Below are 22700 nucleotides of genomic sequence, written 5' to 3'. Positions count from 1 at the left end.
AACTACTGTACTGAACTTTTTAAATAAAGCATGAAAACAATCCGTTTTCAAACAAGGTTTAGTGTGTGTGTGTGTGTGTGTGTGTGTGTGTGTGTGTGTGTGTGTGTGTGTGTGTGTGCGCGTGTGTGCGTGCGTGCCTTCTTTCTTTCCCATTCTCCCAGCATGCATTGCGAGACAGGAAATCGTCTCCGCTTTTGGCGCGGTCTTGATAGCGGCGTCGGCCATCTTGGATCACATCATCAGGTTCCACTCAGAGCCGTTGCATGAGCACGCGACTCATTGATTGACCTCCTGCCGTTGATTAGAGAAGACCAACCGTTTAACCGTTTACCGACGACAGCCGTTAAACCCGCGTGTGTGTTTTTATTGCTCGCGGAGCGGACAAGCTAACTGAAGGATTGTTGAAAGAAAGAAGCGTCATGGCGACCGCTACCCCAAGCCGTGAAGCTGGCCGGTCGGCGGCCTCGACTCCTCTCTCCCCGACCCGCATCTCCCGCTTACAGGAGAAACAAGACCTGCAGCACCTCAACGACCGACTGGCCGTCTACATCGACCGGGTCCGCTCGCTGGAGCTGGAGAACGACCGGTTGATGGTCAAAGTGTCCGAGAAAGAGGAGGTGACTACCAGAGAGGTGAGGCAACTCTTCACCGCTCAGTTACCGCTCAGTTACCGCTCCATGCAGCCGAGTCTAGTCTGATTAGCTCCATGCAGCCGACCAGCAGACCACCACCTGGCCACTACCGCTAGTCTCACTAGCTCCAGTTACTCTACCGCAGGGCTCAGCAACCTTCACGATCTAAAGACACATTTTAGGCAAAAAAACAGCCAGAAAACATCTGAGCATTGTGATGAAGGTAACACAGTTTATAGTCTAAGTGTATATAGTATATAAATCTAATGCAGTGAGGGCCAAAGAGCAAATGTACCACGGAGTATTAGGGTCACATTGAGGGAAAAAAACAGGAGATTTACAGAATAAAGTCATATTACGAGAAAAAAGTCGTAAAATTACGAGATTAAAGTCATAATATAATGAGAATAAAATCATCATTTTACGAGAATAAAGTCATATAACGAGATAATAAGTCGTAATATGGTACATAGTACCATAGACTTGCAACTGATAAATAAAAATGTAAACAAAAAAATTGTTTTTTAATTTCCACTATTTCTGTATAAACCCCAGGGAGCCACTGGAGAGGGGCTAAAGAGCTGCAGGGTGCTTAGAGACCCCTGATCCAACGCTGATCTAACGCTAGCTAAACACGTCTACGTGACTGTTACACAGCAGTAACTATCCCTCGTTACTCAGCGTTACTTATAGCTGCCATCTGTCTATAAAAACATGTGAACTAACGTTAGTTTACCGGTGTTGTGTAGAATACTGTTTCCCCCTCGACATGTGTGTGACATACTACCGGCGGAGATTCTCCGTACGTTAATGTGACTGTTAACGGTAGTAGTATTAATATAACTGTTAACGGTAGTAATACATCAAACACTGCTGCATTTCCTGATCTGCATTCAAACGTAACGGAACCGGGAAGATTGAGCGGGTGGTTCTGCGCGCCAATCTATGAGTATGAGCTAATGTTAGCTTCAGAGGTTTTATTGACTCGTGTGTAAATTCACTTCACTTGACGGCAAAACGTGTTTCATCTTCATTATCCTGAAGCATTTTCATGTTTCAGCAACGTGAAGTTAACGCTTCAGGCAGACTTTGAATGAATCTGTGTAATGTCCTGCTTTGGATCATCATTACTGGTGCAGATCCAGGTCTCCTCTTGTCTAGTTGTGACCTACTGAGGAGTTTTCTGTTAGTCAGTCAGGTCATTAAAGGGCTGTAGTTGTACTTGTATTGGTAATAGGTCAGCCTATGTCTGCTGATGAATCCAGTCTTTTCTCTTTCAGGGTGGTTAACCCACCCAGAGACCACAACCACGGTCTGAGATTAACTTTTTTTCCGCTGCCTGCCACTGTGGCAGGCAAGTATTGTTTTTATCTGCCACTTTTGAAATCTGTTCGCTAAATGAAGAAATCTCATTTTAGATCTGATGTCATTCAATGTTTGATATATTTTACATGAAAAAAACATTATATGCATGGTAAATTACAGTGTTGGAATTACACTGTAGCTTCTGGGGAGCCCTGTTTTTGGGGGGTGGGAGGGTACTGTACACAGTACTGTACTTTTCTATTGTCATTTATAGTGGTTATTTGCATAACACACAATTCAAATGATTATTTAAATATTTGCTTTGATTAAAAAGAATCTTGGCATTAGTAGTTTTAATGGTGTATTATAAGCTGCTTGGAGCTAGTGTTAGGAAGTTAAACAGGTCATAAACTCTAATGTCTATTTTATTTAGCTGTGAAAAACATCTTAAAACAACTTGGTTTATTCAAGTTTCTCACCAAAAATTATATTTTACAAGTTTACATTTGAACACATCACAATCAGGGCGCGAGCTTAAGGACGTCCCGAATTTAGGGCGAGAGTTGAAAGAAAAATACCTGTTACATTAGAATGAACGGTGATGAAAATGACTGCACGTTTTGTGTAGTGCCCTGTTATTATTAAACCTCCTTGACAACATAAACACACACACGAAGTTGCCAGGGAAGTTCAGTGGTTTCATGCTTCAGCAAGCAGAGTAAAAAGTGAATAATAACTGCAATCTAATCAAAATGAAAGATGTTGCTCATGCTCAAGAAGAGTCCTGATCAGAAAAATACTGGACCTCAAATTCAAAAGGATTGCTGATGACAAGGATGCCACATTAATTAATGTGTGATTAATCCATTATTTTAATCAGTGTATGTCACAGCAGCCCTTTCCCTGGACTGGAGAATCAGCATTTTAACTTAAGTACTTGACTTCAAACTTAAAATGGTTATGACATGGATTTGATTTCATCGCTGGAGTAATATGCAGTTAAGATTATCCCTGGCAAATGTATTTTTGCATCAGTGTGGGGCAAGGGAAACAATTGAAACGATTTACAGTCTGTAACGTTAGTTAAAGCCACTGTCTCACTCATACACGGTCGTTAAAGTAAACAGTCTCGCTGCCGTCTTGACAAAACGCTTTCTGATGAAGTGTTGGTGCATAACCGTTGTACTGCTGTGTTAAACCATTTCCAGTGTGCAGAGTTTACAGAGCAGCACATTGTTTTGTCTGTGTCCAAACTACTTCCAGGCTGTAGAGGATCGAGGGTGGGGTTTTGTAGCTGCAGCTTGTTCTCTGGGGGAATGCCTGCTTTGACCTCTGATACTTGCAGCATGCCGAGGCACGTTATGCAAATCGACATATTTTTGTGATTGATGACGTCAATTACGTCGACGAATTGGCCACAGCCCTGGGTGGGACCCACATCTGGAAATTCCTGCCGCTAAAAAGGCTGCGTTCAAGAGCAGCCTGCAGTACCATAAAGCCACTCTCTGGACGGGTCTACAGGGGAATATATAAGTCTTCAGGCATTCAGCTGTAAACTGAACCCCCGACATCAGAACACCTGATTAGCAGACTGTACGAACGGTTTTATATGTTTTTAATTGTCTTGTTCAGAGATAGGCGTTATTTTAAGCACGGGCTGCCAAGACCCTAGAGTTGGTGAATTTTTGGTGGCCCAAATGTAAACGTATCAGAAAAGACACTTTAATGCAACTTTCACAGCCTTCTTTAACTGTGACATTAAAAGAATGAAAATATGTAATTATTTATTTAAATTTAAAGTTTATTTAAAAGTTCTTTGTTCTCTCACACTACAAAAGATACATCTGAAAGTCACATACTCTGCACCACATACTCAACAAGTGTGCTATCGTTCAACATAATTCTGTGTGAATAAACAGTAGTTTGTATCTTTTCGGACACACTGAGCAGTAATCTACGTCGTCACTTCCTGAGAGCTTCCTTGCTGGTTGGAGACGTGTAACCAGGGTAACCCGTGCCAACCTCACGTGACCGAAACGACAGTTTGTGAGAATCAAAGTCTGAATTAATTAAAAATATATATTACGCCTAGCAAAGTGAAATCGTATACTTACAGTTATGTTGAAGTGTTATTGATGTTACAGAGCTGTCCGTCAACATCCGTTACGCCGCCGTAGTGTACAGCGTTGCATAGTGTAATACTTCACCGGAAATAATATGCAATTTGCGTACTAGTATTGGTATTGGTTTCATACTAGGGTTTCGGACATACTAAAATATCTCGCATACTGTTTTAGCTACTAAATAACATGTTAGTGTGGAATTTAGGATGCAACCACAGTCTGTCTTTTTCACATAAAAACACACAATTCAAATGATTAAGAAATTAATGATTGTATTTTTATTTAAATATTTGCTTTGGTTTGACTGCCATTAGTAGTTTTACTTATGTATTTCAAGCTGCTTAGAGCTCGTGTTAGGAAGTTAAACGTGTCATAATTCACCCTCTAATATCTATTTTATATTGCTATGAAAACTTCTCCTTCAAACAACTGGATTTATTCAAGTTTCTCTCTGCCACATTTTTACTGAATATAGCTTGATTGCACAATGTAACTCAATGGAACCTCCATTGAGCTGTTAGCTCCATTAATTAGCCAAGCAAGACTGTGCTGCCCGCCGACTGCTAACGGCGACTAGATAGCATGAATGCTGCTCTCCCGATCACATCCCTAAAGATAACCCCATTTCAACTTCATGAATCAGTCGTTCCTCGTCAGGGCGTCAGACAAAAGTTGAGTCGCGCTGCGTCACTAGCGACCAGTTAGGACACTCCAGTAGAAAACAATGCTATCAAAGTGATTTTGACGCTGACGCTTCATTTAGGACACGGACACCGTAATCTCACTAAGACTTGCAGTCTAAATCTCAAGAGAGACCTGATGAAACGGGGCCACCTACAGCGGGTATTTGGTGGCCACAGAGTCACTTTTTGTGGCCGCGGGCCATGGTTAATGTCGGACCCTATGTGTTGTAATGTATGTACCCAGGACTGACTGGAAAGCACTATTGATACTGAGTGGATTATCCTTGTGAAATTAAAGTAAATTAAGGATTGAGAATTGTAGAAGATTAGAGTCAGTAAATTGTAATTTTACCTTTTTTTTTCACCTTGCCAAGCCATGTAGTAATGAATGTGTGTGTCCTTCTCCTCAGGTGACCGGCCTGAAGGGTCTGTATGAGGCAGAGTTAGCTGATGCTCGACGGGTTCTGGATGAGACCGCTAGAGAGAGAGCCAGGCTCCAGATCGACCTGGGCAAGGCTCAGGCTGACCTGGAAGAAGCCACACGCAGGTGATACAGTACACCTAATTATCACAACACATCCCTTTGTTTGAGATCAGATGAATCTGGGGAGCAGATAAGAAAGGTAAGGGCCAGTGGCCAGTTTGAAGCTGTAACCGTTTTCTCCTTCCTCTGTCCATTTTTCAGTGCCAAGAAGAAGGATGGTGATCTTGCTGCAGCCATGTCCAGGGCCGCTGGTTTGGAAAGCCAGCTGAACAAGAGTGAAGCATCTCTCGCTACAGCTCTAAGCCAGAATAATGCTCTGACTTCTGAGCTGGCTGATGTCAAGGGCCAACTGGCTAAGGTGTGTACTGCACAGAGGAAAGAGACAGGAAAGGCGTTAATAGTCTGAAGAAAAATCAAGTGTGCTTTTAATAAAGGGCAGTGTTTCCCCACAGTATCTAGTGAGACTTTGGGCCTAATTCCAATCCGGCCCCTAAACCCTCCCACTCCGGGGTGGAGTGAACTCCGTTTGTAGTCACACTCACAGCTCAATGAAGCTCCTTTTTGAAGGTGGAGGGTATCAATACAAAACTTCCCTCTCTCCGGCAAGGAAATAAATAAATATCAGAAATACTTTATTGATCCCCATGGGGGAAATTGAGTTACATTTTGCTCCTGTTCTAGAATATAAATATATACAAATAGAGTAATAATAAGAAAATGTAAATAAGAAATATATATATATAACAGTGCAAATAATAATGCTGGACAAATAGGATCTATGCAAATAATATATATTCAAGTGTAAAATAAGAATATTCTGTTCTGTATAAATAAGTGCGTGCGTGTGTGTCTATATATCCTGAATGCAATCTATTTACTTTGTTGTTGACGTCTGGCGTCGCAAGTCATCGGTAAGGGCAGCTGGTTAAGTCGGCATCGATGCAGGCTCGCTGTTGGGGGGATTTTATAACCCCCTTACTCTCCCCGCTAACTGGTTTGGAATGACACTTAATATGGGAAGCACAAAACGGAGTGGAAGTGGATAGTGTGGCGCACCGTGGAGGAAATTCGCCTGGCAAAGGCCAGTCAGCCAATGGGTTAAGAAGTGTTAAAATATTTTCTGTTCCCTATGAAACTGTGGTGGGACAAACTAGGTAATTAATGGCAAACCCTGATGTTGAGGTTAACTGAGGTTATCTTTATCACCCGGCTGGCCCTAAGTTGGGTTCACCAGTGGTGACGGTGTCAAAGCATTCTCCATTAAACTGAGATTGTGTAGAAAGGTTGAGAAAGTGTGACAGTGAAGGCTCAGAGCTCCATAAGAGACTCTTGTAACCATTTTGATGTGACGTGGATGTGAGGACTGAGAGCAGAGGGCATCGCCGCATGATGACATCATCCACTGGGACGGAAATAAAGTGAATGTAGTGGAGTCAGGTAAACGTGTTGAGCTTCCATGTGCTAATATTTGTTATAGGCAGAGGACAGCCATGCCGTTGCTAAGCGCCAGCTGGAGGCAGAGACGCTGATGCGTGTCGACTTGGAGAACCGCTGTCAATCACTGAGTGAAGAGCTGGAGTTCAGGAAGAGCATGTTTGAAGAGGTAAGTGTGTGTGTGTGACAAATTCTCATCTCAAATTAATCTGACTAAAGTAACAATCCACGCAAAATTAGAAAGAACTGCTGTTTATTAACTATTGATTCAATATACTTAAATGTTTTCTGTTGCTTTGGGTAACGGTTGTGTTTTCTGCTGTAGTATCTCCCACGATAGATTTGCATTGTGTTTAGAGGAGAATACCATTCCTAATAAAGTCACATCTGCATCCAAAGCAGGGATATGGTTTTGGTAGATGGATGAAATTTCTGTGACATCTCACGGTTGCACTCCCATCTCGTTCCTTGTGTTCAGGAGGTGCGTGAGTCTCGGCGTCGACAGGAGCAGAGGATAGTGGAAGTGGACTCTGGAGTCAGACAGGACTACGACTTCAAACTGGGACAAGCTTTACAGGTATGTTGAGGGACATACTATCTGTGGAAGGGGCTGGGCAATAGAAACAATATATAGAAATAAACAGTGAAAACGAATGCAAATATGGGGTTGATATGAATTTATGAAATCCCAGTACACTGTTGATCACTTGACAACAGCAAGAGCCAATCACATCGCTGATGTGCAGAGTGAAAATCAGTGTTTTTGAATTTTAGATGTGTCTGTGGGCAATGTTTTTTCTGTAAATTACAATGACAGCACTACAGTACTGCACCTTTGACCATCTTATTGCACTTGCATGTTACCTCAAAGTATGATCCATGTTTGGCTGGGCCCACAGTGAATGTGACCATTTATGTGAAAGGGGGTCTGAGGTCTTAAAGTTAGGGTCGGTAATCTTGAGAAACTACAGTACTGCAGTACTCAAACCCGGCCCAGTGTTGCCAACTCTTCTTCAATGAAATTAGCTAGCAGCACTAGCTCCTAGATAGAAAGACACCAAGTCATCAACAGTGACAGTCCGTCCCTTCAGGCCTCCCTCCAAAGCCACTCCCCCAACATTATCATTAGGTAGTAAGACAGGTAGGTAGACAGTCCGTCCCTTCAGGCCTCCCTCCAAAGCCACTCCCCCAAAATTATCATCATCAACATAAACAACCAACATGGTTATTGTTAGTACTCACAGCGGTCAAGCTAGCAGCTGGTGGAAAACTCTGGTGATGAGCAATGAGTGCACGGGAAGAGTGCAGACAGGTAGGTAGTCTGTCCAATCATTACCTTCAGGCTGAATGAAATGATTGGACTGGTTTACAGTCCTGCGACAGCCACAGATACCAGATTTTCTTCTTTTTGATCAGAGCATTTGATTGATTGATAGCCGTCATGATGTAAAGAGAATTTCAACAAGTATAACAACAATGTTTTTGAAGAACCCTACTAACCCTACCTTTTAAATGTCCACCAGTCTAAAGATCATTAAACTGAGATTTGAGTTTATCAGGTCTCAATTTTAATAAATCAGATTCTGCATCCGTTTTGCCAGAATTAGCTGATGACCTCAATAAACCGAACCAACCTAAATGCTTAGCACCACACTAGGACAGGAAAGTCCCCTTGTACTTACCCAAAGACAGAAATCAAGTAAAAAGCTCAATAATCAGTGTTAAGTAGAAAAGCTATGACTACATGGTTCTGTTGTTGTATTAACTGAATAAGTGCTGTGGGAATGTGCAATTTGCTGAATTTACCATGTGACCGTTAAAAGCAGCATAGGGTAGCAAATATGATTATGCAGAAGTCTAGTTATCTCTCAGAACACTTGAATTACAATATGAGGAAATGTTATTATGGGATGTTTGCCAGTGATGCCAACAACTTTGTGCCTGCTCCCGCTTTAAGGGAGAGCTTTTCTTTGAGAATCGGTATTAATCGTGTCTGTGTGATTCTCACCAGGACCTACGGAAGACACATGATGAGCAGGTATCTCTTTATAAGGGAGAACTGGAGCAAACCTTCCAGGCCAAGGTGAGAGACAAATCATTTTTCTTCCTTTTATCTTTCGAAGCTCCGACTCTCACACAAAGTCTGTCTTGTTCTCACTCTAGTTGGATAATGCCAAGGTGTCCTCGGAGATTAATGACAAGGCGATGGGCACGGCCAGGGAGGAGGTGCAGGAATCCCGTATGAGAATAGAGAGCCTTGGATATCAGCTCAGTGCCCTGCAGAAACAGGTATGGCTTTATGACCACCTGTGTGTGTACACACACACACACACACACACACACACATCTCACCTTTTCGTTTCAGCTCATTGTGCCATTCAGCTTCAGGAATTGTATTGCTAATTAGCTGGTTACGCTGGTTGGATATGTGTGTTTGTATTTTTGCAGGCGGCTGCCTCAGAGGATCGTATCAGAGAGCTGGAGGAAATTCTGTCTGCAGAGCGGGACAAGCATCGCCGTACCATCGAAGGAAAAGAACAAGAGATGAGTGAACTGAGAGAGAGGATGAACGCTCAGCTCAGTGAATACCAGGAGCTGCTGGACGTCAAGCTTGCTCTAGATATGGAGATCAATGCATACAGGAAACTGCTGGAGGGAGAGGAGCACAGGTACAACACACACTCGCAGGCCTAGGATACACACTACACACACAATACTATGTGCAATATGTACTATGTATGAGCTCCAGACAGGAAGTTTGTTTGAGCCAGAGTTTCCCCCAGGTTGTCAGCCAGTCAATACAACTCTCTGACTTATGGAACATTATGGGACATATTGTGCAATATCATCCACATTCAATAACATAAACCAACTAGTGGAATTCTTGGCCTCTGGCGTTCTGTTTCTGGAGAACTACTTCCTTGGGTCGTCAGCAATACACCTGCCATGACTGATAGTTGCGTCACACACCCAAGTCACAGCTACTCATGGTCAGAAAACACGGTGAAATACACTCCAGGGGCATGTTTTTAGGGTAGCCAGTGTAATTGTGTCTTGTTTTTACGGTAGAAGGTGCAGAGGAAATGCGTAAACCAGGTTGGAACCAACAAGAACAGATCATTTGTTTTTTGTTAGTATTGTCATTTTAATAGTGGCGTGGCCTCTGGCAGCTCAGACCCTTGCTGTGTCATGGAGCGATGCACAGGTTTAACTCGCTGATGACCGCTGTGCTTCTTTCAGACTGAAGCTGTCCCCCAGCCCATCTGCTCGAGTCACTGTTTCCAGGCTGACTGGATCTTCCTCCTCTCGCACCACCAAAAGGAAGAGGGCGGAGGTGGAGGGTATGGAAATGCCAGAGGTGGAAAGAGGAGAGGGGCAGCTGCTGGTGTCGGAAGAAGCCACAGCTAGCGGAGCAGTCACCATATCACCCACCGACATGGATGGAAACGCAGTCACACTCACCAATGATACTGAGGAGGTGTGTAGGACTAGACATGGTGATGGACGAGGTTGGCTGTTGGAACGGTCAGAGATCCTGTTCTTGGATGTTAAACCTCTCTTGTGTTTTGTAGGACCAGCCGATGGGCAACTGGAGGTTGAAAAGACAGGTCGACGATGGGGACGAGGTCATCTACAAGTTCTCCCCAAAGTTTGTCCTTAAGGCTGGACAGACTGTCACGGTGAGAAATATCAAGTAGAAGAGAAGGTGCGAGTGCTGTCTCTAGTTTCAAATGTTTCAGGAAAGTTATCACTTTATTCATTTTGCAGTGTTCATATATAATGTCACACTTAATCCAAGTGATGTGTAGTAGTGTTATCAAGATTTCTACTGCCGCCGCTGTTCAACTGGGTTGAGTGATGTCTTCCCAATCACAGCGTCACTCAAGATAATCCACAGCGCTCCATGTGAACACTTGTAGTTGGACCAAAGAAATAGAGCTGGGTGCAGTGGTCTAAATGGTACCGTTCATACCACTGTCTCAGTTTCGTTGAGTCAGGGAGGTGAACACAGATCAAACTCTCCGTGGTATAAAAGCAGCTGAGAAGTTTCGCATATTGACGATACGTTTCAAAGTGAAAGGTTTCTTTTTTTATTTCTCCGAGTGCCATCTCAAGTCTTTGAAAGTAATGATGTATTTACCTGCACTGTGTGTATACAGGTGTGGTCTGCTGATGCTGGCGTGGCCCACAGTCCACCAACTGACCTTCTATGGAAGAGTCAGACTTCCTGGGGCACAGGAAATGACATCGTTACTACTTTGATCAACGGTGATGGCGAGGTAATGATGATCGATACATTTCCATGTCTTTGATTTGGTGCTCAGAGTCAGACCACCAACACATGCTACATGTGGCATGTTGTTCCTGTGTTATCCTCGGTGAGGGCACCTGAGCTTGGCACGGTGGTGTTTCTGTTTTGACTCATGTGGGCTGACTGACTGTCCTGCAGGAGGTGGCCACGAGGAGCGTAACCAAGACTGAGATGGAGATAGACAATGGAGAGGACGAGGAGGAAGAGGCACAATCGGTGAGTATACTTGTTTTTCTTGCCAGATTTAGTTTAATGAGGCCAGAGTAAATAACAGAAACACAGAGGGATAGAGAGAGAGCAGCGATGGTGGAGGAGGCTGTAGACTGTAGACTGACTGAAGAGAGGAAGCGGCGATGGTGAGAACAAAGCAGCGAATCAGAGAAATAGGAGGCAAACACGCCATGACCATGACTTTTTAACTTGCCTGAACATGTCATAATGACAAATGCCGATTCAGCCGGTTGCATAAGATCAAACTGGTTTAAGCTGGTACAACGGACCGGACCTGACCGACTTTAATGTATGCCTCATACAATGTCTTTATGATAATCTGAATTTTTTTGTTTGTCCTACAGGGCAAGGTGTCCTCCAGAGAGTGTGCCATCATGTGAGGTCTTCCCCTTCTGTCGGCTGTCACTTCCCCATTATATATCTATTTTTTCTCTAGAGCCACTCAGATATGATCCTATCCACTGCCTCATCATTATGCGTTTTTTATTCAAGACAATATAAGAATTTTTGGACTAATGGACTCTTTTTACCGTTCTCCATATTTGTGGAGCTGCTTTTAATGAGTCAAGTTTCTTAAATATTACTAGCAGTGTCACCGTCTGGATCACACTGATGATGATGGATCCAAATCTAGAGACTGGTGTAGCAGCCGACTATTCCCATCCCGACTACTACTAGTACTCTACATGTCTGCGGTCCATTCGTCCTTCATGCACAGTAGAACACGATGTGCAACCATTGCACAGAAATCCACTGAAAGAATCTGGTGTTTTGAGTTCTACAGATAAAGTTCCTACATGGATGGATTGCTAACTTAAGTGTTGAACAAATGATGGGCAGCTCTTAATTGGATTTCGGAGAACAGTGTTTCCCATCTATAACATTTATCTGTGTGGTTATCAGATAGATATCCTCTGGATTTTTTTTTTTATATACGTCTTCCATTGAAAGGTCGTCAATTCTCTTTATATAGCCCAATTATGACACATTTTCCTCCCGAGCTTTACAGTGTGTACAGTACAACGACACCCTCTGTCCTTAGAGCCTCCCTTCAGATCAGGAAAAACTGCAGAGATATGCAGTTGATATGATGCATCGTTGTGCGATCGTGTCTGGTTTCCTTAATCTAAAATGTGCTTGCAAATCAGTCAAGTGTTGGGACTTCAGAGATTAGACCAGAATGCTGATCTCAGTCCTGAAGCAGGCTGGTGACTCCTCCAGGCAGCCCAGCATATACCTATGAGCTTCACAGTGATGACATGAGCACACTACTAGTGTAAGCTGCTCGAAGGTCGGTGGTTAATATACCTGTAGGAGACGTCACCTGCTTCAGGACCGTTGGCTTATAATGAGAAATCCATTGAGTTCAGTGATGGTCCAGCTCTGACTTGAGTCCTCTGTTGATCTTAGAGCTGCAGACCAGACCTGACTCAGCAGGCTTCTCCTCATCTGGCCACGTGTTTTGTAATTCGGGTGGGAAGAAGGGGGGCTCGTGACTGTCCGACCATTGTACACACAAGATACGGAGTGAAAGCAACCCTGGTACGATACCTGCGTCCTGCCGTGCTAGAGGACATTGTACGAGTGTTGCTCTCACACCTTGTGGGCCGTCTTGGGAATACTCCATTTTTCTCGTGTGTCTGTATGCTGTGCTTTACATCGCTAGTTATTTTTCTATAGAGTGCTTGTCTATGTAATCAACCTGTTTACACGCTATATCTCATGTATTAATTAGTGTTTGGGATCTCTGGGAGGATTATGGTTGGGTGTTTATCACCTTAAATGGGTTTCAGGATCCTGATGAATTGATACTGAACACTACTCCTGCAGTGTTCTGCTGACAGTTTAAAGGCATCACCGAGTTTCTTATCGGCAGAAGCAACTGCTTCTTGTCTCATAATTAACAAGTGACCAACTTTGAAGTCTGGCAGTGTTGGACTAACTGACTATTAAGTTAATACTGATCTGATTTTGATTGTTTGTAAGGCTCTGAAATCCGATGGTAATGCAGTCCCTCCAGGATTCTTTTGATTTACCCACAAGAATTAATGCTTAGAAAACTTGTCAAATGAAAAAGATGGTAAGCTAATGCAAATTTTACCAATCACTAATAATCGAGCTTCAGTCTCGACAAGAACAACTTCCTCAGAACTACATGGTGGAGTTATTGTTGCATATTTGTATGCATGATCATCAGTTTGCAGCTGAGTTGCCATTTTTAAGTTTTGGAAAATAACACAAAATGTCAAAATGGAGCCAAAGGTTAATTTAGAAAAGCTGTGCTCCTGGAGGGACTGCGAGGTGACACGGGTCTGACCAGCTGTGCTACATTATATTATGTGACTGTGATTTTCTGTTGAACACCATTTAAGGGGAGACACTCCAGGTGAACAAGGTAAAACATTTAACTCATAGATACCGTCATGAAACTTCCCCAGTTGATTACTGACATAATTGTTTTGTATTACAAGTTTTCTGAAATGTTGTGATTAATTATGCAAATGAGGCATTATGTAATGCTAACTGAAATCTACAGATGCAAATAAATGTTTTCTTTCCACTGGTCTGAGAGAAGACGCGTTATGGAAGCCAAGTATCCCCCAAAAGTTCAAAATTGATCAGTGCACGAAAACCAATGTTTTTGCCTGTTGTGTCTCCGCTTAACCTGGTATTGTTACTGTGGGAGGGGGGGGCATGCCAAATGTGAGTTTCATTCATGAATTCATGATTAACTGTTGTTGAACTACTTTTTGTACACACAATAAATGTTTTACATATACACATTTGATATCTCTAGTGGTTATTAATACACACCCGTCTATTGAGTTGCTCGTCGGGGTCAGCAACACTGAGTGTTTGTACACTTCTCAGGTAGAAATCATTCAACATGTGTTTTTATTTACTGTTAATATTTTCCTGAAAGAGCAGGAATCAGAGATGAGACAGTAAAGCACCGGGCTCTCTGTAGTAACGGTCTGTCAGGGGAACTAAATAGAAGTTTTATTGTCATCTATTTATTATCTATCTATTTATTATTATTATGGAAAGCATGCTGACCAGTGTTATTAGTTATTTGCTAGGTTGAAAATGTATAGAAGAGCATGAAATAGTGTCTGACTGGTCTCATCTTGACTGTCATTAAAGAGATAGATACTACCATTCAAACCCTGCATAGTATAACTCCATCGCTATCCAAGATGAGATCACACTTTATTTCAAGGGCAACTTCTGTGCAGCAATCACAATACAAACTGGGAAGAGTGCAAATACAAACAGAAAATGTTTATATATATATATATACTGTATATATATGAAGCTTATGCGTAAATTCAGTCAGGAAGACTAGGGGTGCAATCTCATTCATTCTCATTCATTCTGGGTCTCTCTCATGGGCTATTAATATGTCAGCTGATTATGGGCGTCTCTCTTTTCAGTGACCAATCAGATCTTGCCGTATCTCCCTAAACAAATCACATTGCTGCTGTCAAAAGTTTAAAAAACATTCTCCTCTATGCTGTTTTCAGTGTCAGTATTAAGCACAAACGGATGCGACCCTCCGCCACCCCATCACCTCCAGATTCATCACATCAGAGTAATCCTGCTCCACTTCATTCATCGGATCTGCATCAATCTTCACTACCACCATCACCAGTGTCTAGACCCGGGCGAATAATCCTAAATCCTATTACAGCCTCACTTCCCCCTTATTATTTCACATTGGGTCTAAATCACCAAAGAATGTTACTATTCATAATTCGTGCACTTTGTAATAAATCACCATTCAATTCATACGAGTCTCTCCTGATTGAAATATATATACTGGGGAAAAAAGTTCGGAAACTTGTGTTTGGTGGATTATTTCTCTGTTGTTACAATGCTAATTGGCATTGTATTTTACCTCATTGGAAAGCCTGTTTATTTACCTTCACAATGATGTCCAACTTGTAAGGATCATGCATTTGTGGGATGAGCAGCACAGCTGATTATGTGGGTAGCGCCCAAGAAAAGTTTGCCAAAATGCTCTGCCAATGGTAAACAGTGTATTCTCATAAGGCTACCAGGAAGCCTGCAATGACCGCCCTTCAGCGTCAGGCCAGTTTGCGCCGATGTCGACAACACAGACAATGGAACCTGAACATGTGGGGGAATGTCACGTTCAGTGATGAGTCCAGGTTCTGTCTGCGAAAGTTGGATGGCAGGGTCAAAGTATGGAGACGACGCGGAGAACACTATGCTCATTGTTGCACCGATGGAGTAAGAGCTTTTGGTGGGGGCAGTGTCATGGTGTGGGGGGGCATCTCCCTCAATGGCAAAACAAGGCTTGTCCTTAAAGTAATAGGGATGAGATTCTGCAGCCAGTGGCGAGCCCATATCTCCACAATCTGGGACTTAACTTCATCCTCCAAGATGACAACGCTTGCCCCCACAGAGCCAGGGTTATCACAGACTACCTCCACAATGTGGGAGTAGAGAGAATGGAACGGCCTGCCAAGAGTCCACACCTCAACCCAATTCAACACTTGTGGGATCAGCTTGGGCGTGCTGTACGTGTTAGAGTGACCAACACAACCACGCTGGCTGACCTGCAACGAATCCTGGTTGAGGAATGGAACGTCATCCCACAGCAACGTGTGACCAGGTTGGTGACCAGCATGAGGAGGAGGTGCCAGGCTGTTGTGGCTACGTATGGATCTTCCACCCGCTACTGAGGCTCCTGAGGCCCATACGTCTTGTTGGTTCCTTGTTACTGATAGAGAGTTCAATCATTCAATCCACCAAACAACTCAAAACCAGAGTCAACACCAACAGGAGAATACACTGTTTACCATTGACGGAGCATTTTGGCAAATGTTTCTTGGGCACTCCCCACATAATCAGCTGTGCTGCTCATCCCACAAACGCATGATCCTTACAAGTTGGACATCATTGCGAAGGTAAATAAACAGGCTTTCCAACGATGTAAAACACAATGCCAATTAGCATTGTAACAACAGAGAAATAATCCACCAAACACAAGTTTACGAACTTTTTTTTCCAAGTATATTTTATAAAAACGCATTTGTTTTTTCACAATATCAAGGTTCAATATTTTTTCACGTCTCATTTATATTAATATTGAACACTTTGTGTAACTTCTTCTGCCCACATCACAGTCATGAGTAGCGGACCGGGACTGGGACTGTCCTGTCCAGTAGAGGGCAGCAATGCTGAAGACACCACCGAAGAAGAAAAGCTGCGGGCCAGCTGCTCTTCCGGTTTCAGGACGAGGCCTATAGAAAGGAGGCTAGACCCCGCGTCATCTACGCGTCATATCTTCGGGGTACAACACATGCGCAGTAGAACCTGGTCCGTACCGGCTGAAATTGAGCCAATAGCAACGCGCAGCTCCAGTTACACTGCGCAGGTGTCAGACCCCGAGACCCGGGACCCAGTCTGGTCCCAGCCTCCTGCTATAGGCCTGGTTCAGGGTTCTGTTGCCGACTGTTCCGGACTCTGACTGTTGTTCAGGACTCCGCCGGTTGTTCGGGGCTCTGCCGGTTGTTCAGGATGCTGCTGGTTCTGTCTGAGGACCATAAAGAGCATCTCTCCTTCCTGCCGAAGGTTGATGCAGCAGGTCAGTAGCTGGTCTTGGATCAGTAACCGTGACAACGTGTTGGCTGCTGTAACAGTTAACGGCTGACTGTCAGCTGGTTGTACACCTCACCATGCTAACATGCTATGTTAACACCAACATACTAACATACTACATACTAGTGGGGGGGCATTTAGTGTACGTTACGCGGGAGAGACCCGGATGATTAGCAGGACTGTGATCTGAGACGTGAGTTTACTGTTTTTACTGCTATTTAAAGGTCTTATTAATGACATTTTTATGTAAACGAATAATTTTTAGACAATAATACATCCACAGAATAAAAGTATGGCTTTTCCCTCAAAAAGAAATTATGACTGTGAATGAATCATTATAAGACGTTTGATGGGTTCAAAATGAATGTTTGGTTCCTACCTCTAACAAGCCAATAGTATACTGATGTTGGTATCACGTGGTGTCTCACGTGATGACCGATCCAATTCCATTTCCTCTACCTGATCTGGGTATCGATGAGTTCCTGTCTTGTTACTTCCCATAGTCTGATGTTGCTGATGGTGTTTGGCCAGATTATGCGTAGGATCTGTCTTTGGCATCTGTTGATAAAGGAGTGGATTTGTTTGAGAGATGTTTTTGTTGTTCGCCATGTTTCTGAGCCATACAAGAGAACCGGACACTGTAATAGTCCTTATTTAAATCATTAGGTCCTAAAAGTTGTAAAATACACTAATAGTTGAATCCAGAATTATTTCCCTTCCTCCGTTCATGTGAGTGAGACCCAGACCGAGGCTGGAGCGAGGGCTGGGTGGCGGGCTTAAAGCTGAAGTAGGCGAGTTGGAGCAAATATGATTAAAAAAAGTTATTTTTATAAAACGGTTGCTATATCGTGACAGTAGTACATGAAACAGGTAACCTGAAAAAAATCATGTGCCTCTGTATCCTCCGGTGCTCCTAACGGCATCTGCAAGATTTCACAGACCGGAGGAAAACAAGCAGTAAGAGCTGATCTGAGGTCTGCTGTCCAGCTGCTGTCTATGAGAGCCGGCTCGCCAACTCCGACCAAACGGTCAAACTAGGCAGCGCTGATCAAATATGAATCAATATTATGTTACGTTAATGTCTATTTCTCTCCTCAAATGTTTTTTTGCCTGAAAACAGAGCCATGAGGAGGAGCAGAAGTCTAGTTATCTCTCAGAACACTTGAATTACAATATGCTGAAAGGTTATTATGGAACTTTTGCCCAATGATGCCAAAAATATACTGCCTACTGCCACTTTAAAGGAAATGCTACTGCCCAGCTGTAGGTTGGTCCGGTGGCGAGCCAAACAGGAACATGTGTCGGCCGGTCCAGATTTTCTTCTCAAATGTTTGCTGTTTTCACTCAGGTTGTTTTGTGCGTGAATTGAAAATGTGCATAGAACAGGTGGATGGAAATGCCCCGACCTAATAACACTATCATAATCATCACATCAGTCATAGGAAGTCAGTCAGATGTGATTATATTATTATATTATTATTAATAGTGATGAGAGAAGGAGCATGAGACCAACTACAGCCGTCTCTGTGGACACTGAGGGGAGGCCTGCTCTCTGTCCTGCCATAAGGGGGACGTCAGGCTAACTCACAACTACCACATTATAGTTATCATTTATAGTACACAGTAGTGGAAGAAAGATTCAGATACATGACCTAAGTAAGAGTAGGTGAACTACTCTTATTTATTATGTGACTTTATGTAAAGTATGTTTCTTAGTTGTCAGTTAGCACCGCTCTGTGATTTACTGCTGTTATGTGCCACTGTTATGACATAGTTATTTTTAATTTTCTTCATTATTACGTCCCTTGTGCATTCAATGTTATATTAAACTGAGTGGGTCAGAGACATTGGACACTGTATGATACTCTCTACACTACCAGTCAAACCAGTTGGAGTAGCATAGCAGCCCTCTGCATGTGGCTGACACCGAAGGAACATTTGTTCTTGATAATGGCGGTGACCCGTCTCTGGTTGAAGGTCCACGTACGTCTCTTGTTTGTCAGGTGCTGTTTCTGTGTGAATCATTGGATCATTGCATAAATACCAGAAGAGTCTCTCACTTCTATCTATATATAATCCTGTATTAAACTGAGCATATGTGTCCACGTGTCTTTTGTCCTCAGTGGTTGGAGAGTTTGGTCGCATCGCGCTGGAGTTCTTAAGGAGAGGAACCAGTCCCAAGATCTATGAGGGAGCAGCCAGTAAGAACACAGCTTTCATTACATCCTCCTTACCAAGCAGCTGATTGGTCCACTCCGACTGCTGCTAACAGCACTAGTCCACACTGTGGTATTGGTGGACTCATACTAATCTGCTTTGATTTATGTGTTGACTAACCAATACTTCCCATGATTATAGGGGTGGTCTAAGTTCATTATTATTAGTCGTTAGTATTCATTAGGACATGCTACCTACTTGCAGCATGTACTGTACCACCTGCCAGGATGTCAGAGTAAAAGCATAATGAGCCTCTGCTTGCAGGGAAGCTGTGTGTTCCTGTGGAAATGGTGCAGCATGGAGTGGAAGGCCTGATGTTCCTGATGACCGAGAGCTCCAAACACATGGTGACTCACACACACTGGGACACTTCTCTCTGTGTTTGACATGGCAGAGGTTCATAAAGATTGTTTGACATTGTCTACACTACTCTGACGGTCCACTCAACAGATCAGGTTCATTGTCCACATGCAGCTGCCATTGCATGTGCCATGGTGCTAACGCTAGCTAACGTTAACGCTAGCAGCCAGAATCCAGAAACAAACCTCTATGGTTCATTGTCCGTTTGATAATCTAAACAGAGAAGATGTTTTCTTGCTTCTGGCTTGCTTCTTCCTAAAATGAGCAGTGGTGAAACTCAGCCTGCTATATTCTCTTATATCTACAGTGACCATACAGTGACCATATTTTCAAACCCCCAAACCGGGACACTTAAAGGGACTGTTTGTAACTTTTTAAGCGTATAAATGTACCGGGTCGGGACACATGCGCAATCGCATATGCGCGCTCGCGTGTGGCCGGAGCCTCTGCTCCTCTGCCTGCTTGCCTTCACTCAGACACTGCGCGCGTTCTCGCATACTCGCTCCACCTCTAGACGTGAACGCGCGCACACTACACACTGCAGGAGAGTTAGTAGCTCTGAGAATATCTAGTGAATGTACAGTGGACGTTTGTGCAGAAATAACTGCTGCAGCTCCTCCAGACCAACAGAGGTTTTCCGTGTCTTGTGAAGTGACGGAGCTCCGCAGCGAGAAACATTATCGTCTCGTTAACGACCGGGTGCCGATGTCTCCCTGCTCTCTCCGGCCGCGGGCGGAGGCGATAACGTTACTCGCTGCGGAGCCCCGCTGCCTCAGCCTGCGCTGAGGCAGGAAAAGCCAACACTAGGATCAGCAGTGATTCATGGAGAGACCTTTGTCTGGTCAGCTAACATTACTGCCAAGCAGCTGACATATAGAGTGATATTGTGTTTTAGCTGACGTGTGTCGCCTCACTGTTTTGAGCGATGCTCGTTCAGGTATATTTAGAGCGAGCAAGCGTGAGCAACAGGACGCTGACTTGAGTTGACTTTACAGCCACAGGTGCCGTTGTTAACAAGCATTTCTGAAAGTTACAAATAGTCCCTTTAAGTGTACCGCACGGGCACGCTCTAATATGCACGCACCATAGACGTTTTCAGTTAACAACCGTTAACAGCGGGTTACTGTCGTTAACAGCGGGTTACTGGCGTTACTGGCGTTACTGGTGTTAACAGCGGGTTACTGTCGTAAACGGCGGGTAACTGACAGTAACCCGCCGTTAACAGCGGGTTACCGTCGTTAACAGCGGGTTACTGCCGTTAACAGCGACCACACTGCTCTCTAAATTCTAACCAAATTGAACACTTGAACTTGAACACCGTGTGTGTGTGTGTGTGTGTGTGTGTGTTCGTAGATCTCTGAAGTGGATTTCCTGGACTCCGTGTTGGTTTTGGGCTTCGGTGAAGAGCTTAACCAGATCCTCTTACAGGTGACTTTGACTGTGTTTTATTGATCTGAGGTGATTTGCAGTGTACTCTTTGAGTGACAGTTCCCTGCTCTCTAGCTGAGTGTGTGTGGGTTTATGTTGCAGCTCTACCTGCAACACCACAGTCAGATCCGCAGCATCCTGAGTCAGCTACCCTCCAACCTGCCTGCCTACCACAACCTGGAATGGAGGCTGGATGTACAGGTGTGTTTGTGTTTCTGTGTGTATATAAACTCGTTAAGCTGCTGTGGATTCAAATGGAATTTGGGCTAAATATGTTTTTTATATTCAGCTATGTGCAATCTTTTTATGTGTTTGTTCATCAAAGTTACTGTGAGGAACTTTTAACTGGTGATGAAACCGTCTCAGTTTAATCCTGATGCCTCTATATGGCCTGTACCTAGTAAACAAGACCATCAGAGAGAAGACTGGCTGTTTCTATGTAGTTATTCTTAATGCTCGTCATCGGTGCCACCGGGGTCGGATTCCGGTGAAATCAGACGAAATCACACAGGTTGACCAGAAACTCCTTCAGCTCAGACTCCAGCGGGGCCTCCGGCAGCGACCTGCAGTCGGAGCTTCGGCGGGAGGTGGAGAGCTCCGCGCCCGGGAGCAGCGGCTCTTCCTTCGGCCAGGAGCAGAGCTTCGCCTCGCTGCTCCACCGGGAGCCGACACCGACACCACGCTGCTGGAGGCCCAGGCCGTACTGGGCCCGCTGGAGGGAAGGGAGGCACGGGAGAACCAGAACCAGGACTGAGCGGGGCAGACTGTCGGACTCTGCTGCAGTAAAATGAGAGGTTTTCTAAAGGGACTCTGGTGTTCGGAAACACTACCGCTTTTGTCCACAGGGACCGCCAAAACCAACACAAAATGATAGTTCCTCATAGTAGTTTTAAACTGATCAATTATCGAATCACTTTCCGCCATCAGAACTTGCGAGCCTGCAGGTATGAAATTAGGAAAGGAGGAAGTCAGGGTACTCTACAAACTGAAAAAATATGCGTGCTCATATATGTTGTGTTTTTGGCACTTGGAGCTGTAAAGGTTCCGTTTACCAATGTTCAGATTTGAACTTCTTCTTCTATATGTTTCTCCGTCACTTCTTATTGTGGTTTCCCCCACTCCTTCCTGCCAGTTGGCGAGTCGTCCAGTCCGTCAGCTGGTCATTCCCACGCTGACGATGCGTCTGCTCCTGACGGGCCACAGTGACCACAGCAAGAAGGTTCTCCAGACAGACCCCAGTACCCTCCTGCACCTCATCTCCACACTGGAGGCCGCTCTGGCCGCCATGAAAACCAGTCACGCTCGCCGCATATTTCGCAACATCAAGTAACCCCCCCCCCAGATAACTTTCTGTGTAACATGTGCCTTCTACCACCTGCGAAACATCACATGACTGCCTTCATACCTGGACACATGAAGCCGGGTCTCTGAGTTCTGCAGCGCAGTGTTGATCCGATCCTGAATGGTAAACTAGGCTTTTGCCCACCTGACTGGCAAAAGGTCGTCGCATTATTACCCTAGTTGAGTCACAATATGTGCCAGATGGTATTGACTGTATTGTATATAATGTTTCTACTGTGCTGCTGATATTGTATTAAAGTGAAAGACAAAATGAAACGCCTTCCTTGTGGTTTGTCAAAGCATTTACTGTTTACAAGAGACAAACGGTCAACCCCATCAGCATGACTGTTGAAATAAGTCAACACATGCTACCAAATGAATATTGTTGCTGACCATGTCCATCCCTTTATGACCACTAATGGCTACTTCCAGCAGAACAACGCACCATGTCACAAGCTCAAATCATCTCAAACTGGTTTATTGAACATGACAATGAGTTCATTGTACTCCCAGTCTGTCACC

At 44.0% G+C, this 22700-nt stretch overlaps 2 protein-coding genes across 2 annotated transcripts; both read left to right on the top strand.

Moving 5' to 3' along the window:
- The first annotated feature begins 204 nt into the window (after nucleotides 1-204).
- lmnb2 (lamin B2) lies at nucleotides 205-13985 on the top strand. The gene is made up of 13 exons (XM_037769818.1): nucleotides 205-632; nucleotides 5154-5290; nucleotides 5429-5585; nucleotides 6705-6830; nucleotides 7140-7238; nucleotides 8673-8744; nucleotides 8825-8950; nucleotides 9110-9330; nucleotides 9902-10139; nucleotides 10234-10341; nucleotides 10822-10941; nucleotides 11112-11189; nucleotides 11549-13985. Exons 1-13 carry the CDS (start codon nucleotides 420-422, stop codon nucleotides 11582-11584), a joined length of 1731 nt encoding a protein of 576 aa, XP_037625746.1. The 5' UTR covers nucleotides 205-419; the 3' UTR covers nucleotides 11585-13985.
- A 2566-nt stretch (nucleotides 13986-16551) lies between these two features.
- On the top strand, nucleotides 16552-22454 carry commd2 (COMM domain containing 2). The gene is made up of 6 exons (XM_037770831.1): nucleotides 16552-16818; nucleotides 18956-19033; nucleotides 19314-19396; nucleotides 20763-20837; nucleotides 20940-21038; nucleotides 21970-22454. The coding sequence occupies exons 1-6, from the start codon at nucleotides 16752-16754 to the stop codon at nucleotides 22165-22167; spliced, it is 600 nt and encodes a 199-aa protein (XP_037626759.1). The 5' UTR covers nucleotides 16552-16751; the 3' UTR covers nucleotides 22168-22454.
- The last annotated feature ends 246 nt before the right edge of the window (nucleotides 22455-22700 follow it).

This window comes from Sebastes umbrosus, chromosome 5, assembly GCF_015220745.1.
Source record: "Sebastes umbrosus isolate fSebUmb1 chromosome 5, fSebUmb1.pri, whole genome shotgun sequence".
Lineage (NCBI taxonomy): Eukaryota > Metazoa > Chordata > Actinopteri > Perciformes > Sebastidae > Sebastes > Sebastes umbrosus.
This window is presented reverse-complemented; position numbering and strand designations above follow the sequence as displayed.

Coding starts and splice junctions, on each gene's coding strand:
- lmnb2 (XM_037769818.1), top strand. CDS start 420: ATGGCGACCGCTACCCCAAGCCGTGAAGCTGGCCGGTCGGCGGCCTCG. Junction 633..5,153: donor AGGAGGTGACTACCAGAGAG/GTGAGGCAACTC, acceptor CCTTCTCCTCAG/GTGACCGGCCTGAAGGGTCT. Junction 10,140..10,233: donor TCACCAATGATACTGAGGAG/GTGTGTAGGACT, acceptor TGTGTTTTGTAG/GACCAGCCGATGGGCAACTG.
- commd2 (XM_037770831.1), top strand. CDS start 16,752: ATGCTGCTGGTTCTGTCTGAGGACCATAAAGAGCATCTCTCCTTCCTG. Junction 19,397..20,762: donor CCGAGAGCTCCAAACACATG/GTGACTCACACA, acceptor GTGTGTTCGTAG/ATCTCTGAAGTGGATTTCCT. Junction 21,039..21,969: donor AATGGAGGCTGGATGTACAG/GTGTGTTTGTGT, acceptor CCTTCCTGCCAG/TTGGCGAGTCGTCCAGTCCG.